At 45.2% G+C, this 15220-nt stretch overlaps 1 protein-coding gene across 2 annotated transcripts in view; it reads right to left on the bottom strand.

The window, feature by feature from the left end:
- Nucleotides 1–15220, bottom strand: part of LOC122801015 (NACHT, LRR and PYD domains-containing protein 1a-like) — a 1015111-nt gene that overhangs the window by 28881 nt on the left and 971010 nt on the right. For both annotated transcript variants that reach the window (XM_044070467.1, XM_044070468.1), the window contains one exon: nucleotides 4287–4571. In XM_044070467.1, coding sequence (XP_043926402.1) covers nucleotides 4287–4571 — 285 coding nt within the window. The remainder of the gene's footprint in view (nucleotides 1–4286; nucleotides 4572–15220) is intronic.

The raw sequence follows: 15220 nt of genomic DNA, 5'->3' as shown, positions 1-15220 counted from the left end.
TGATATACCACATCACTGTGGTGTTGCCTGTTTTGATTAGTAAAGGCCTGTGGTGAGTAGGGGTCTGAAAGCTGTCAGGGCATGCTGAACAGCTAACATCTCTTTTTGGTTGATGTGCAGATGTATTTGATTTGGGCTCCATTGGCTTTGGGTGCATCTGCTGTCCAGGTGTGTACCCCAGGCATAGACTGGTGCATCTGTGGTGAGGGTCTGGGCAGCGTGGGGTTGTGCGAAGGGAAGTCCCTTGTTGTGGTTGCATGCTGCTGCCCACCAAAGAAAATATTTCCTTAGACAGGGTATCATAGGTATGATAGTTTCCAGGTCTCGAGAGTGTTGACACCAAAGGCGTTTTACATACCACTGTAGTTTCCTCATATGCAGTCTGGCATATGGAATGAGTAGAATGCAGGAGGCCATGAACCCTAGAGCTTGCAGGATTTCCTTGCGGATAACTCGGTTCTGATGGCTAGTTGAGAGAAGTAGCCTGTCAGGTAGGCTTGTTTTTCGGGAGTAAGGAATTCCATCTGGGATGCTGTGTCCAGGCTTGCTCCCAGGAATACAAGTTTTTGTGTGTGGACTAATTTTGATTTCTTTTAGTTGATAGCATACCCCAGGGAGGTCAGCAGGGCCTTTACAAAGGTCAGGTGCTGTAACAGCTTTTCCTAACTGCCTGCCTGAGTCAAGCAATCTTCTAAGCATGAGTAAATTTGAATATTTCTTTGTCTGCAAAAAGCAATGGCTGGAGCTAGGCATTTTGTGAAAACTCTGGGAGCAGTGGATAAGCAGAAGGGAAGCGCAGTGAACTGCCCTGAAACGTAGATATTTTCTGCAAGATTGCCTGATTGGGATGTGTAGGTAGGCCTCTTTTAGGTCTAGGGTTGCTAACCAAGCATCCTTGGAGAGCACAGGAAGAAGCTGTTGGCGTGTGAGCATTTTGAAATTTGGTATCACTAGAAAGGTGTTTAGAATGGATAGATCAAGGATTGGGCACCAGGTGCCCTCTTTTCTGGGTACCAGGAAGAGTCTGGAATAGAAACCTTGGCCTATCTGGTCTGCAGCAACATGCTGTATTGCCCTCATGGAGAGCAGGGAATGGACTTGCTTTTTGGCCTCTGCCACTGGTTTGGAGGAAGATCTGAGAACCCTTTTGGGGTTGGCAGAGTGTGGAAATAAAATTTATATCCCTGGGACACTATGCTGAGGACTCATCGGTCGTTGGTAATAGAGGCTCAGTTGTTTGCATGGAAGGAGATGTTTTCTCCAAAGGGCACAAGCAGGTGGGCAGAGGTAAGGGGTGGAGGTGTAAAGTCATTGTGAGTTCTTACCGTAAGGGGGTGGCTTAGCACTCCCTGTTTTTGAAGAGGAGGCACTCCATTGCTTAGATCTCTGCATTCCCGGGGACTGCTGTCTGGGGGGTCTGCTTCCCCTGGGTCCTGGCTGGGCTGGCCTGGAGGGGGCCGGAAAGGACCAGTGCTTGGAGGAGCAATGCCTACTGAACCTTGGAGGCTGGACCTGTAAAAAGTCTTTAACTGTCTGCGTAGATTTAGCTTTTTCTTCTATATTTTTAAAGACCTCTTCTGCCTTGGTGCCAAACAAATTATCTTTATTCAATGGTGCGTCCAATAATTTTGATTTGACATGGTCTGGCAAGGTCTGCTCCTTAAGCCAAGCATGCCTTCTAAGGACAGAATCAGTGACTGCTACACTGCAAGATGCTTCTAGGGCATCAAAGCCATATTGCAAGGTGTGCTTAGTAACTTGGCTTGTAGAATGCATAAGCTCTTGTAATTCTTTATTTTCAGCACAAACAGGAAAGGAATATATTTTTTGTTTGAGGAGTTTCATGGTATGCTGCTGATATTTCAGCATGTGGAACTGACAATTTAGTGCTCTAATAGCAAGAGTTGCAGAGGTGTATATTTTTTACCCCATCTGCCTAAAGCTCGAGAATCCCTGTCTGAGGGGGTGGGATTCTTAGCTGAGGTTGCTTTAATTCCTTTAGGTTCTTGGGAGATGATCTCTGGGTCAGCAGTTGGATTTTTGAAAAGGAATTTGTGAGAGTCAGGGACTCTGTAGTACCTGTCAGATTTCCTGGGAGTATCAGGGAGGGTGTCACGGGTCAAAGTGGATTCCATAAAAACATCATCCACAACATCCAAGACAGGAGGAATGGCTAAAGGTCTGTGCTGTGGTAAATCTAAGAATTCCCTGAGTCTCTTTTTTGACTGAGGATAGTCCTGACATTCCCATTAGAAATGCTCCTTTAAAGTATGCAGGGTTTCACTAAATGAAAAATCCTTGGGAGGAGAGGCAGAAGGAATGGATTCCTCTGCATCAGAATCCTCATAAGCAGAGAGGGGTTGCATGTCTTCATATTCAAAAACCTCAGAGTTATCAGACCCCTGTTCAGATAAAACTACTGGGGGCAACTCTCTTTTTCTTTTGGAAAGGGTAGCCTGGCCTCCCCTAATAAGCATAATAAGGTCTTCCGCTATTTTAAGCGTTTGAGATTGAGGCATGGAAGTAGGTGCCTGAGCTTGGGTCGTTGCTTTTTCAGGTGTAGTTCGTACCCTGGGCCTTAAAAACTCGGTAGTTTTAGAAAGAACTGAAAATGTGAAAGAAGTCATTGGTTTGTGTCAAGTATCAGTAGTGCGAAGAGATTCCTCGGAAGCCGGTGCCTGCTCAGTGGCTCCGGACCCATCCAAGGTAGAGACATCCGCAGGATCCTTAGTCGAAGAAGAGTCTCATGGAATACCGGACTCCGAACGTGTCACAGTAGTGGCCTGCGAATCCACATAAGTGGGCATCAGGGACTGGGAAAGCTCCTCACTGAGGACCGGATAACTGACGACTAGCTTAACAGAAGTGTCGTCGGCAGGTTTGGACCTGTGCGGTCTTGTCTCTGTCTTTATCCTTACTTTTTTTTGTAAGATCGGTAGTCAGTTGGTTTATTGAAGCCATCTCAGAATACAAGGAGTGAGAGCGAAAATATGTAGCTACAATAAGGGCCCGATGACGTAAAGTTCTGGTGTTGAACAAAGCACAAAAGCGACAGCTAGGGACATCGTGGTCTGGGCCTAAACAGGTGACGCAGTAGTAATGGAAGTCTCGGTGTGGTATTTGCTTTCCACAGGTGAGACAATTGTTAACTTTTTCTGACATTGGTTAGAGCAAGAAAAAAGGATCCCCAACAGGGTACTTAGCTTTAGTAGACTTCAACTTCAATTCGGAAATGAAAACTCAGGTAGAGGCCGACTGTCACTCATGCGAACTGCTTCTGCTTCGGGCAGCTCAGCAAGAAAGACAGATGTATCTCGTCGGCTGCCTGATTTTATACCACTGACAACATGATGTCAGTCCTGGAGTGACAGCAACTGACGCAGAAATACTAAACCTCTGGTATTCGGGCTGACTGACGGCTACCCCTGGCAGGATAACCCAAGTGTGATGACTGCAACAGTGAAACACGAAGAACATCATATACATTTTAGTCGTATCACTGTTTTGGGGATACACATGTGACAGTGTTTCAATCTATGCTACTGCTATACTGTAGTTTTCTCATCTATGCTGGTTATTGTTTTTCTTGGCTATACACAAAAACGTGAGGAGGTACTACATTGCCTGTATACTGTACTGCACTGCTAAATGGCTTACAAATCATGTCTTTACTGGGACAGACATTTTAATCTGCCAATACAGCATACTTCAAACCAGTACCAGTAAATATGCTGTAACAGAAAAAGGAAAAAAAAAACACTTTGTAGGAAAACAACATCTGAGCTGCAATCACTTTGAACCCTGTGCAAAACAAAATAAAAACAGAGAAAAAGTTCTACAGTCCTTACATTTGTGTAGCAATTGTCAGTTCACAGTGAATCTGAAGTAGCCCAGCAATGGTCAGTGCTGGATGTTCTAAATTTGGACTTATAAGACATCTTCTAAGCAGTTCCTCTCTCAATAACATCTAGACTCAGCATCAATGTCTAGCTATGACAGAAATAAAAATAAACATTATCACGGACAGTGGTGAATAACAGAAGCTGAAAGGCCTACTGACATAACATTTTGTAAACCCATGGAATCAAATAATGATTTATTTTCAGGCTGCAGTACGAGTCTCCAGCACTACATCAGGGTGAACAAGCACCTTTAAACTTCCAACAAGAACCTCTAAACTTCCCTCGCTAAGCCTCATGTCTTGCTTTTTAACTGTCCATCCTAGAGTTCATGAAACGCCATAAGTTCATAGGTATTCATGATTATATTCTTCAGTAAAAACCTACCTTCTAGTGTTTCTTGTACTTCATATGTTACTTGTGGTTTCAGCAGATCATAAAGACGTTGCACTGTTCCATTATCCTTTTCCCTTTCTCTCCATTTTGCCAGCATTCGAAATTTATGGATGTTAATTCCTTCATCCTTAAACTGATCCTGAATTTGATCAATATCTTTCATTTCCAATGAAAGGCAGCAAATGCCTATTTCTTTCCATTCCTTGCCAAGTTTTTTAGCAATAACTAGTAACTGCTGGTCAGTTATAAGCAGATTCTTGTTCTTCTTGGGCTCATCTGGAAAAAAATAAAAATAAAAATGAAAGTGGCTATCATTTATCATACAAATGACTTTGTTGTGCTAAGATTCAACATTATCAGACTCCTAAAGAAATCCTACTGCCATTTTTTATATTAACCTGCTGCAGAACGCCTAAAATTGCCAGAAGAAGCTATCACTAAGTGAAAGGTTTCAGTTCATTCAGTTGTTGCATAAATGTAGAGTTGCCTCTCAGAGTTGACTGTGACCAGACAAATTCTGTTTTGAGAAAGAGAGAGAGAGAGAGAGAGAGAGAGGTGATATTTATAAGATGAACTTCAGCAACAGCTATAGCAAGAAAGAACACAGCATTTACTTCAGAATGGACTGTGTTTATACATTTATAAAAGGTGCCCCAATCTAGTACTATTGGCATTCCCCAATTAATGTTCTAGCACAGCTCTGTAATAACCCTAATTCTCAGCTGCACTACTTGAGTAGCATAATGAATTGATTCACGCAAACAAAGCCCTAAACAGGACTGTCCAGCATTTCTCTGTAAAGTAAAAGTCTGATCTTGTAGAAAGAATCATACAGAAAATAAACAGACTGAAGTTTCACCCTAACTATACAAATTCAACTTGATACTGTCTGGCCAATGAACTGCACAGTGAATAAAACATGTACAGAGCTGACAGCTACTGGCTAGGAGGATAGGATGAAGTGGCTGACATCCAACTGTCCGACCTTGGGTGGAGGACACAGGGATGCTGATGACTGTGCAACCTCTGGTAGAGACCAAGAGTACAGGTTCACAGGTATGTACTAGGCTGTCAGCCCAAGGGCCTATATAAGTCTAGCCAAAAGATGTTCCCTGGCTTTCGCCACCCAAGAAAATTAATGTCCTGTGCCCCTGTCAAGCAGAGCCACAGAAGTGATCCCCAGGGTGAATTTCCTGTTTCTCATCCAACTGTCAAGATTTCCCTTAAAGAGGGCTAATGAGGAGCTTTGCTTGACATGAATGGGTAGTCTGTTCCAGAGCATGGGAAGTCTCTGGGACAGGAATCTATCCCTCCAGCAAGTTATGTTTATTGTGGTGACAAGGTTTAAGTCCTTGGAGCATGTAGTTCGGAGAGATAGGGATTTCTTTAAGTGTAGTATGTCCATCAGATCTGGGTTAGACATGGCTTTGTATATTAGGCAGAGGATGCCTCTGAGTAGGCGATATGCAACAGAGTAGAGCTGGAGTTTTTGAGACTGTCTGTATATGGCATCTGTTTGAGGCTGGTAATCCTCTTAGTGAAGTATTTCTGTGGCCTTTCTATTACATGCCAAATGTTGTACACTATAATGGGTGTGATGAGGGATGAGTATAGAGGGAAGATGACCTCTCATTTTCTGGAGGAGAACCCTTTTGTGATGAGGTATGCCATGCAGAAGGATTTCCTAACTACTGTGGCGATGTGATTATCAAAGGAGAGACTACTGTCCACCTGTGTCCCAAGTCTCTTATTGCACTTTTGGTGTTTAGTAGGCTACTGCCTATGTGGTAGTTCATGGGTGCGGTATCTTTCCCAAAGAGGGTGACAGTGCACTTCTTGGCATTGAGCTTTAGGCCATTACTTTGACATCAAGCATCAGTCTCAGTGAGGCCTCTTTGTAGAATGTCCACATCCTTAGGCGAATCTGTTATGGCTCTTAGTTTGCAGTCATCTATGAACTTCGTTAGCCAGAGACCAGCTGTATTAGCCTGGACTTCTGAGAATTAGATACTGAACAGGAGAGGACCCAGAACTGAACCCTGTGGTACTCTGCTTGTCACTGGTCTGAAGTCTGACTTGGAGTTGGCTACTTATACTGTGTGGGTTCTGTCAGTGAGCCAGTTGGCCACCCATCTTGTGACATACGAATTTATTTCCAATCCAGTGAGTTTATCTATAATACCAGAGTGGGGGATGGCGTTGAAAGACTTGGCAAGGTCAAGATAGGCTGTGGGCACCACCTTACCCTCGTCTACAGCTCTGATGACTGCTTTGAAGATTTAGGAGGCAAGATCTAGCTTTTACAAACCCAAACTGAGTGGGGTCCAGAGTTTGTACGTTACCTATGTCTTTGTTTATAAGCTCCAGTAGGATGTGTTCCATGGCCTCGCAGACAGGTTCGTCAGGCTAATGGGGCGGTAGTTCCCGGGGTCAGTGGTGGCACCCCCTTTGTGGAGTGGGATAACTGTCGCTGTGCGCCATTCCATGGGCACAAAGTCTGAAGTGAGGCTATAGTTGAACATGGTACTTAGGTGGGGTGCCAGTTCATTCTGTAGTTCGTGCAGAACGCAGCCTGGAATGTTGTCTGGTCCCATGAATGCGGTGCTCTTGGCTTTTTAGAGTGTGGATTTTACTTGTGCGTCTGTGATTACAGGGGCTTTGCAATCTTCAGGTATGGAGATGGAACCTTTGGGAGGGTGAGGGGGGTAAAGTTTGCACTGAACCTGTCTTCCAGGATGTTGGCAATATCAGTTGGTTCAGTCAATGTAGTGGCATTGTACTGTAGCTCAGAGCAGATCTGAGTATTGCAAATGAGATTCCTGACATAGCTGTAGAATGCTTTCTGGTTGTCTTTAGAATCCATGGCGATTTTATTTTCGTAACTAGCTTTGGAGGATTTTATGAGGGATCTCAGCTTCTTACTGAGGCTGACTAGGGAGTTCCTGCAATCATGGGATTTTACTCTTTTTTGCAACAGTTTCTTCCTTCTGTTGTAGAGTTTGTTTATGGCAGGGGACCACCAGATTGGCTTCCTTTTTTTTTGGAGGATAGCGTCTTGATTCTGTTGGGGATGGCATGGTCCATACACTCATGTATGTGCTTATACAGTGCATTTGTATATGATTCAGCAATCGTGCCTCTATTTTCTGTCAGTATGGGTGTTGTGAAGTTAGCCACTTCTGACTTAAGAAGCATGAAGTTTACTTTGGAGAAGTTTTTTACGGTGGTTTCCTTAATGGGGACGGGGGACGGGATATGGATGGCTAGGGTGATTAGCTTGTGGTTGGATCTGACCAGCGAGGAGTTGATCTCTTGCGTGGAACATCTGTTACCCATACTGGTAATGACCAGGTCCAGGATGTTGCTGCCCCTGGTGGAGGTATGGACAAGATGATTCAGGGGGTGTTGGAATTGATGAATTCCAGAAAACGTTGAGCAAATGAGTTAGTACATGAGTAGTTTTCCCAGTTGAAGGTGGGGTAGTTGAAGTCTCCCAATATTAGGGTATTGGGCTGTACCCTAATATTATCCAGTACATCGAGAAACAAGGAGTGGGCGTCCTGGGGCATGGCGGGGAATCTGTAACAAGCTACAACCTGAATTGCAGTCTTGCCCAGTGTTAATTGTACTTGGATAATTTCGGATGCATTATGTTGAGCAACTAGCCTGGGGTGTGGATATCCTTTATGAATATGGACACGTCTCCTCCTTTAGTGTTTCAGTTTAGGTTAGGTGGCTGGAAGGTATGGTAAGAATTGTAGCCTGGTAATGCAGGGGTGCTCTCTGGAGCCTTAAACCAGGTCTCTGTCACTGCACAGATGTTGATGTTCTCCATCTTAAGGAGTGTCTCGAGTGAATGCATTTTGAGGTTTAGACTTCTAGCATTGAGTAGCATTACCCTTAGATTTCACTTATATGTATCTACTATGGTGGTGCATTTGATGTTTGAGCCTTGCCTAAAAGAGGCACTATAGGGGCAGCAAGAGCCTTAGCCAGTATCTGGATTCCCAGAAGCGACAGGTGCAGGCCATCTCTGGCAAAGCATCGTGGCCCGTCGATCATGTCGTCTCAGGCAGACAGATACTGGATCCCCTTGGAATGACATCAGAAGCTTAGCCAACTGTTGAAGTCAATCATTTTGTCTTTGTACTGTGGTGTCATTCTGGGCGATAGCAGGATGCCACTCAGGGCTAGTGTCATACCTGCCTGGGCCACATGTTCAGAGAGCTCCTCCATGTCGCTTTTCATGTAGTCCAGGGAGGTACGTCTCAGGTCATTCACTCTAACATGGACAATGACAGAATCATATTCGTACTTGTTGTGGAGTGACCTGAGTGTGTGCATTATATGGCGGATCCTGGCACCCGACAGGCAGCTGACAGTAACTTTCTCCTAGTTCTGCTAGGAGTATCACAGATCATCCTAGCAGAACTAGGGGGCAGCAGTGTTATGCTGACATCATTGCACTAGCAGTATCCCTCATATGAAGTTTGACCTTCCCTCCACTGCCACTGCATGAAGAAGGCTCCTGTCTCCATAAATACAACTCCTTATTAGAAAATCATTTCCCCATGAAAAAAGTTGCTGTAAAGACTTCTTTCGGATGAGTCAGGGGACCTCCCAGCAAAGGGACACATCTGTGGTTCCAGACAGGGAGAAACGGGGGACTCTAGAGGTGGGTATGAATGAAAGCCTGGGGTACAGCCAAAGCAATGCAGATATGAGGGAGAAACTAAAACAACAACAGTAGTAATAATAATAATAATAAAAATATATACCCTGTGAGGTAGTCATACTAGTGGTCAAACACATACCAAAAGCTTAGGTCTTATCAGCTAATTCATGTTACTCAGAATGTCAGTTTACATGGACCTTATCACACGCTCCATCTGTTGCTAGACAGACTGTTGTCAGGTTAGTTTTCTTACCTTCCTTTGCCACACGACACTGTTAATATGCAGACAGAATTTAATAGAATATTCACTCTTTTTCTAACACAAATGTGTTATTTATTATACAGCTGCATACTTTTGACAGTCTTTGGTCTTGGTCTTGTCATCTGAAACTGTTCTGTACAATACATTCAGTTACTTCTCAAGAATTTCCCCTAAATGTAATACATCTGTTTTATAAGACACATATAAATATATAACAGTTTAAAGAAATATATATATATATATATATATATATATATATATATATATGGGTCCCCTTCTAAAGACCGAAACGCCGATTCCCCGACGCGGAAATCACCGATGCCAGATGACCGACAGGTACGTATACCGACAGGGTGATTCGCCAACAGTGGAAAGACCGACAAGGGTAATGTGTGATCGCGACCCGGTAAGTGTGCGACAGTGACGGAGGTAGGAGTGGTCAGGTAAGTGAGTTAAGGTTAGAGTGCAGGTAGGTGAAGTGTGCGTTAGTGTCGGAGCTTGGGCTAGGGGTGGGTAAGTGAGTTAGGGTTAGGGTGCAGGTCGGTGAAGTGTGTGTTAGTGTCGGAGCTTGGGCTAGGGGTGGGTAAGTGAGTTAGGGTTAGGGTGCAGGTAGGTGAAGTGTGCGTTAGTGTCGGAGCTTGGGCTAGGGGTGGGTAAGTGAGTTAGGGTTAGGGTGCAGGTAGGTGAAGTGTGCGTTAGTGTCGGAGCTTGGGCTAGGGGTGGGTTAAGTGAGTTAGGGTTAGGGTGCAGGTAGGTGAAGTGTGCGATAGTGTCGGACCTTAGGGTTAGGGTTTGGGTCAGGGCTAGTGTGTATGCTATGTAGTGTCGCGTGTTGTTTACGTTCCGTGTGTCGGTGTTCTGGTGTTCGGTGTTTTGCGTTGTCGGGTTTGTGTCGGGTTTGTGTGTTGTCGGTTATTTGGCGTCGGTGAGTTTTGTGTCGGGGAATCGTCGTGTCGGTGTTTAGAAGTAGACCCATATATATATATATATGTGTGTGTGTATATGTGTGTGTGTGTGTTAAATGATCATAGAAAACAGCAACATATCCATCTAATATTTAACATTTCCCACTTATATTTGTTTACCTATCAAAACAAGACTACATGTTCAAGTAAGGGAGTTATTCTATTTTATAAATAAACTTGCAAAACCTATCTTTGTAATTGTCTGAAATTATGTTGCAAACCAGTTGTTGCTGTTTCACAAAGACAACATATCAAATGCAAATCATATCTTGAATGTCAACTATTAGTTTTTCTTACTACAGAAACCAAGCTGCAACTGCTGTATGTCAAATCTTGTAAATTAACCTTGCTGTAAAAATTGTCATATACACATGACAAAATGTAGCAATGTACTTAGTATAGCCAAAAATTACATATATAGTCATAAGATGGAAAGTGCATCATTGAAAATAAGAAGTTATGTTCCTACCATAACGTTCCATGTTAGTTGTCTTCTCTCGCCTTCTTTCTTGCTTGATGGGTTCGGAGCCGATCCCTCGGCTCCGACTCGGCACTTGCTAAGCTCGAGAGTCACTTTTACCAGCTCGAGGCAGCCCCATATCCCATGATGCAAGGCGGTAAGTACCCAGATCTCGTTTGCTGACAAAGGGCAATAGCACCAAGCATAAAATACTTCCCAAAGGAAGAAAGAAAACTTACAGATGGAAGAAGGACCAGGTCTGAATGGTCTTCAGCATAACAGTTTCTTATCCAAGGTCTGTCCAGGCCAGGGGGAAGGAGGGAGGGTCAGAAAGAAGGCAGAGAAGACAACTAACATGGAGCGTTATGGTAGGAACATAACTTCTTAATGTTAAGTTGTCAATCTCGCCTTCATTCTTGCTTGATGGGACCGCGTCCTAGCACCTCTATCCTGGGTGGCCCAATGGAACAAACTCTTGAGGACTGTAGAGCCAAAACTGGCTCTGTCCCTGGAGGCCAAGTCCAATTTGTAATGGGAAACAAAAGTGTGAGGAGTAGCCCAAGTGGCGCTGCACAAATAGTGTCCAAAGGAAGTCTAGCTTGAAAAGCTGTAGAAGTAGCTAAGCTCCTAGTTGAATGTGCTTTAGGTTTTGAGCACAGCTGTTTTCCCCTGAGTATAAATTTCAGAGATGACCGAAGAAAGCCATCTAGACAAGGTCACTTTAGAAACAGGAAGGCCTTTTTATTATCCGCATAGGAAACAAAAAGTTGATCAGATTTTCTAAATTTTTGTTCTGTCCAAATAATATCTAAGTTGACGGTGGACATCAAGATAATGTAGCTTTTGTTCAGCTCTATCTGAATAGTTAGGAAAAATACAGGAGATCAATGGATTGATTCAGATTGTTCTTTGAAGCGACCTTAGGTAAAAAGGTTGGATTAGTTCTCAAAGATACTCTGTCTTTGTGAAAAACCAAATAGGGGGGTCGAACCGAAAGAGCATGAAGTTCAGACACCCTCCTGGCAGATGTAATAGCCACTAGGAATAAAGTTTTCCAAGAAAGATATTTCAGGGAACAAGAAACAGCTGGCTCGAAGGGGAAGAATCAAGGATGTCAGCACTAAATTTAGATCCCACTGAGGAGGAGGATTCCTGATTGGAGGCTTTAGTAGGAAAATTCCTTTCAAGAAGGCCCTGCAGAGCCTATGGGACATAATATTATGATCTGCTATCCCGACATGAAAATTGGAAATAGCAGCCAATTGGACTCTGACTGTGGAAGAAGAGGAGCCTGCATGAAAAATCTCTGCTAAGAAGTCCAGGACTGCCTGAACAGGGGCAGTAAAAGGATCAATATTTTGGGCCTTAGCCCAATAAGAGAAACGTTTCCATTTGCTTGTATAAATCCTCCTGGTAGAGGATTTTAGCGAAGCTACTATGATGTCTCTAACTGGGTTAGAGATCAAAGGAAGCCTGGCTAAGGAAGGAAGTGGAGCAACCATGCTGTGAGGTTGAGAGAAGGGATTGACTGGTGCAGCTGACCCGATTGGTGAATCAGAAGATCTGGCACTGGGTCCAGATGCCACGGCTGCACCAAAAGGTGATGATGGAGGAACGGGAACCAAACTTGTCGAGGCCAGTAAGGGGCAATGAGAATCAATTTGGCTCTCAAAGCGGTAGCTTTCTGGATCACCTGAGGGATCAGAGGAAATGGAGGGAAGGCATAAAGAAGTCCCTGGGGCCAATCCTGGGTCAGAGCGTCTCTGGGGGGATGGCCTGATAGAGGAAGAGGCTGAAGAAGTCTGGACATTTGCTGTTTTGGGGAGTAGCAAAAGATCGCAACATGGGCGACCCCATTCCAGAAAAATCTCTTCCGCTATAGATTGCTTGAGAGACCACTCGTGAGGCATGAGGATAGCTCTGCTCAATCTGTCCGCTACAATGTTGGTTTTCCCAGGGATATGCGTTGCTACCAGAAACCGATGAGAGGAGATCGCCCATTGCCATAGTCTGAGCTTCTCGACACAAGGGGTAGGACTTGGTTCCGCCCTGTTTGTTGATATACCAAACTACAGACATGTTGTCTGTGTGGACTGCAATTGTCCCTACGGGAAGAAAGTCGTTGAGGGCTTGCAATGTTAAAAGCACTGCTCTCATCTCCAGGACATTTATGTGCAGATGGTACTCGAACGGCTGCCACGTCCCATGAACCATCCTGCCCTGATAATGACCCCCCCCACCCGATCAGGGAGGCATCCGTGGTGACAGTGGCTATCGGGGATGGGGGTACAAAGTACCTGCCTTGGTGAACCTGAGGCGATGTGATCCACCAAGCAAGATGCTCTTTGCATGTCTGTGTCACCAGAATCTGGTGACGCATTGGAAGTTGCTGGTATGACCATTGTGTGAACAACATCCACTGAAGAAGGCATGTAGAATCGAGCCAGGGAAGAAGAGTAATGGCCGCAGCCATGAGACCTAATACCTTTAGAACCATTCTGGCCTGTACTTTCTTGCTGGCCAGAATGATCCTGACATGACTCTGAATGTCTGAAACTCTTTGTTCTGTAAGGGTAGCTGACATCCGAACAGTGTTTAAGTTTGCCTATGAAGGTAATAGACTGGCAGGGCGATAAGGATGACTTTTGAAGTTGATTGAGATGCCCAAATGAGAACAAAGGTCTATTGTGTAATCCCTGGCTTGTATAAGCTGATGCCTGGTGGTGGCTGACAGGAGCCAGTCGTCGAGATCTGGAAACACCTGGAATCCTTGGCGTCTCAGGTGAGCTGTGACCACTGCCATGCATTTGGTGAACACTCTGGGGCTGTAGTGAGACCAAAGGGCAGGGCTCTGAACTGGAAATGACTGGACCCCAGCCGAGCGGAGAAATCTCCTGGAGCGTCTGTGAATTTTGATGGACAAATGTGCATCCTGAAGATCTATTGAGCACATCCAGTTGTCCTTCTGTAAGAAGGGCAGAATTGACTGAAGAGTGACCATTCGAATCTTGTCTTCCTGACAGACTTGTTGAGTCTGCTGAGATCCAATATTGGTCTCCAGTCTCCGTCTTTTGGGGACCAAAAAGAACCTTGAGTAGATTCCGGGCTCTGAATGGTCTATTGTAACTGGCTGAATGGCTCTTTTTTGCAGTAGTTTTGAGATTTCTGACTCTGCAATCTCCCTTAGACCGGGTGGTACATCTGGAAGGGAACTGAGGGGAAGGGACTTTCCTCGAAAGGAATTATGTAACCCTTGGATATGATCGACTGTACCCAACTGTCTTGAGTGAGGGAATGCCAGGCTTCTGGGTACAGCGATAATCTTCCCCCGACTGCCTCCAAGGAGGGACAGCCGGGCAACACCTCAGGGATGCTGAAAGGGCTTGTCAGAGAGAGGCTCCCTGTTTCCCTGGTTCTTCGGACCCCCTCTGCCTCTAGAGCAGCGTCTGTTGTTGTTACCCCCTCTGCCTCTAGGGGTAAACTGACCACGTGAATCCGGCGTGACTCCTTGGGATTTACGGAACCACATTTTCCCACCTTTCTGTCCTTTGGGATAAGGTCTAGAAGGGTGGAAAACGGACTCCAACAGCAGAAAGAGTCTTGCCGTCCTGTTCGCACCTGGTCAAGGTTTCCTTCACCTGAGGGCCAAACAAAGCTGACCCATCAAAGGGAGAATTTGTGAAGGACGCCTTAAAGGGATCCATAAAATCACATAGCCGCATCCAGGCTTGGCGTCTAAGAGCCACACCTGTACCTGCGGCTCTACCGCTCCATCCGCAGCATAAGATATTAGCCGCATGGAGGAGTTTGCAATGGAATTGAGGGTTCCTAGCTGCGAAGCAATTTTTTCTTGAGCCCCTGCAGCTGTAGGATCCTGAACTACTTCACCCAGCTCCTTAAGGATATCCCTCTGGAGTCTGGTGAAGTGACATAGGTAATTCAGCGAGCATAGCAAAGGTCGCTGAGGAAAACATCCGCTTACCGTACCTATCCATGGTCCTAGAGTCCTTATTAGGAGGATGGACGGGCACGGAAGGATCTGCAAGTTCCTTTTTGGTGGCATAGCCACCACCATGGCATCAGCGGGGACACCCTTAGTAAGGAATTGTTTGTCACACGGGGCAGTGATAAATTTTGAAGGCCTCCTAGGGACTGGCTCTACAGAGTCAGGAGCTGCCCACGCCTTTTGTGCAATAACCTGCATAAGGGGGTCGAAATGCGGAGACACCCAGGAGGTGGAGGGCCGAGATCCAAACGCCTCTAGGTATACTGACTCATCCTCAGAGGGATTGTTGGTGGGCCAGTTTCCCCTCTGTTTCAGGAGTTCTAGGATGTCTGAGAAGGAGACATCCTCAGAGGGGATCTAGGGATCCCTCTGACTCATCAAAGTCAGTATCCAAAGTGACAGACTCGGGGGAGTCTACATGCTTCCTCTTACAAGTCCTCTTCCTAGGAGGATCTCCCGAAACATCAGGAGAATCCTCGGAAGAGGAAATTCCCAATGGGGAAACCTGAGGCGGAGGATCTCTGGGTCCTGTAGCAAGAGAAGTGGCAGAGATGTCA

This window comes from Protopterus annectens, chromosome 4.part1 (genome assembly GCF_019279795.1).
Source record: "Protopterus annectens isolate FY-2018-M chromosome 4.part1, PAN1.0, whole genome shotgun sequence".
Taxonomy (NCBI): Eukaryota; Metazoa; Chordata; order Ceratodontiformes; family Protopteridae; genus Protopterus; species Protopterus annectens.
Note: the sequence above shows the minus strand (reverse complement) of the source record. Positions and strands in the feature narration are given on the sequence as shown.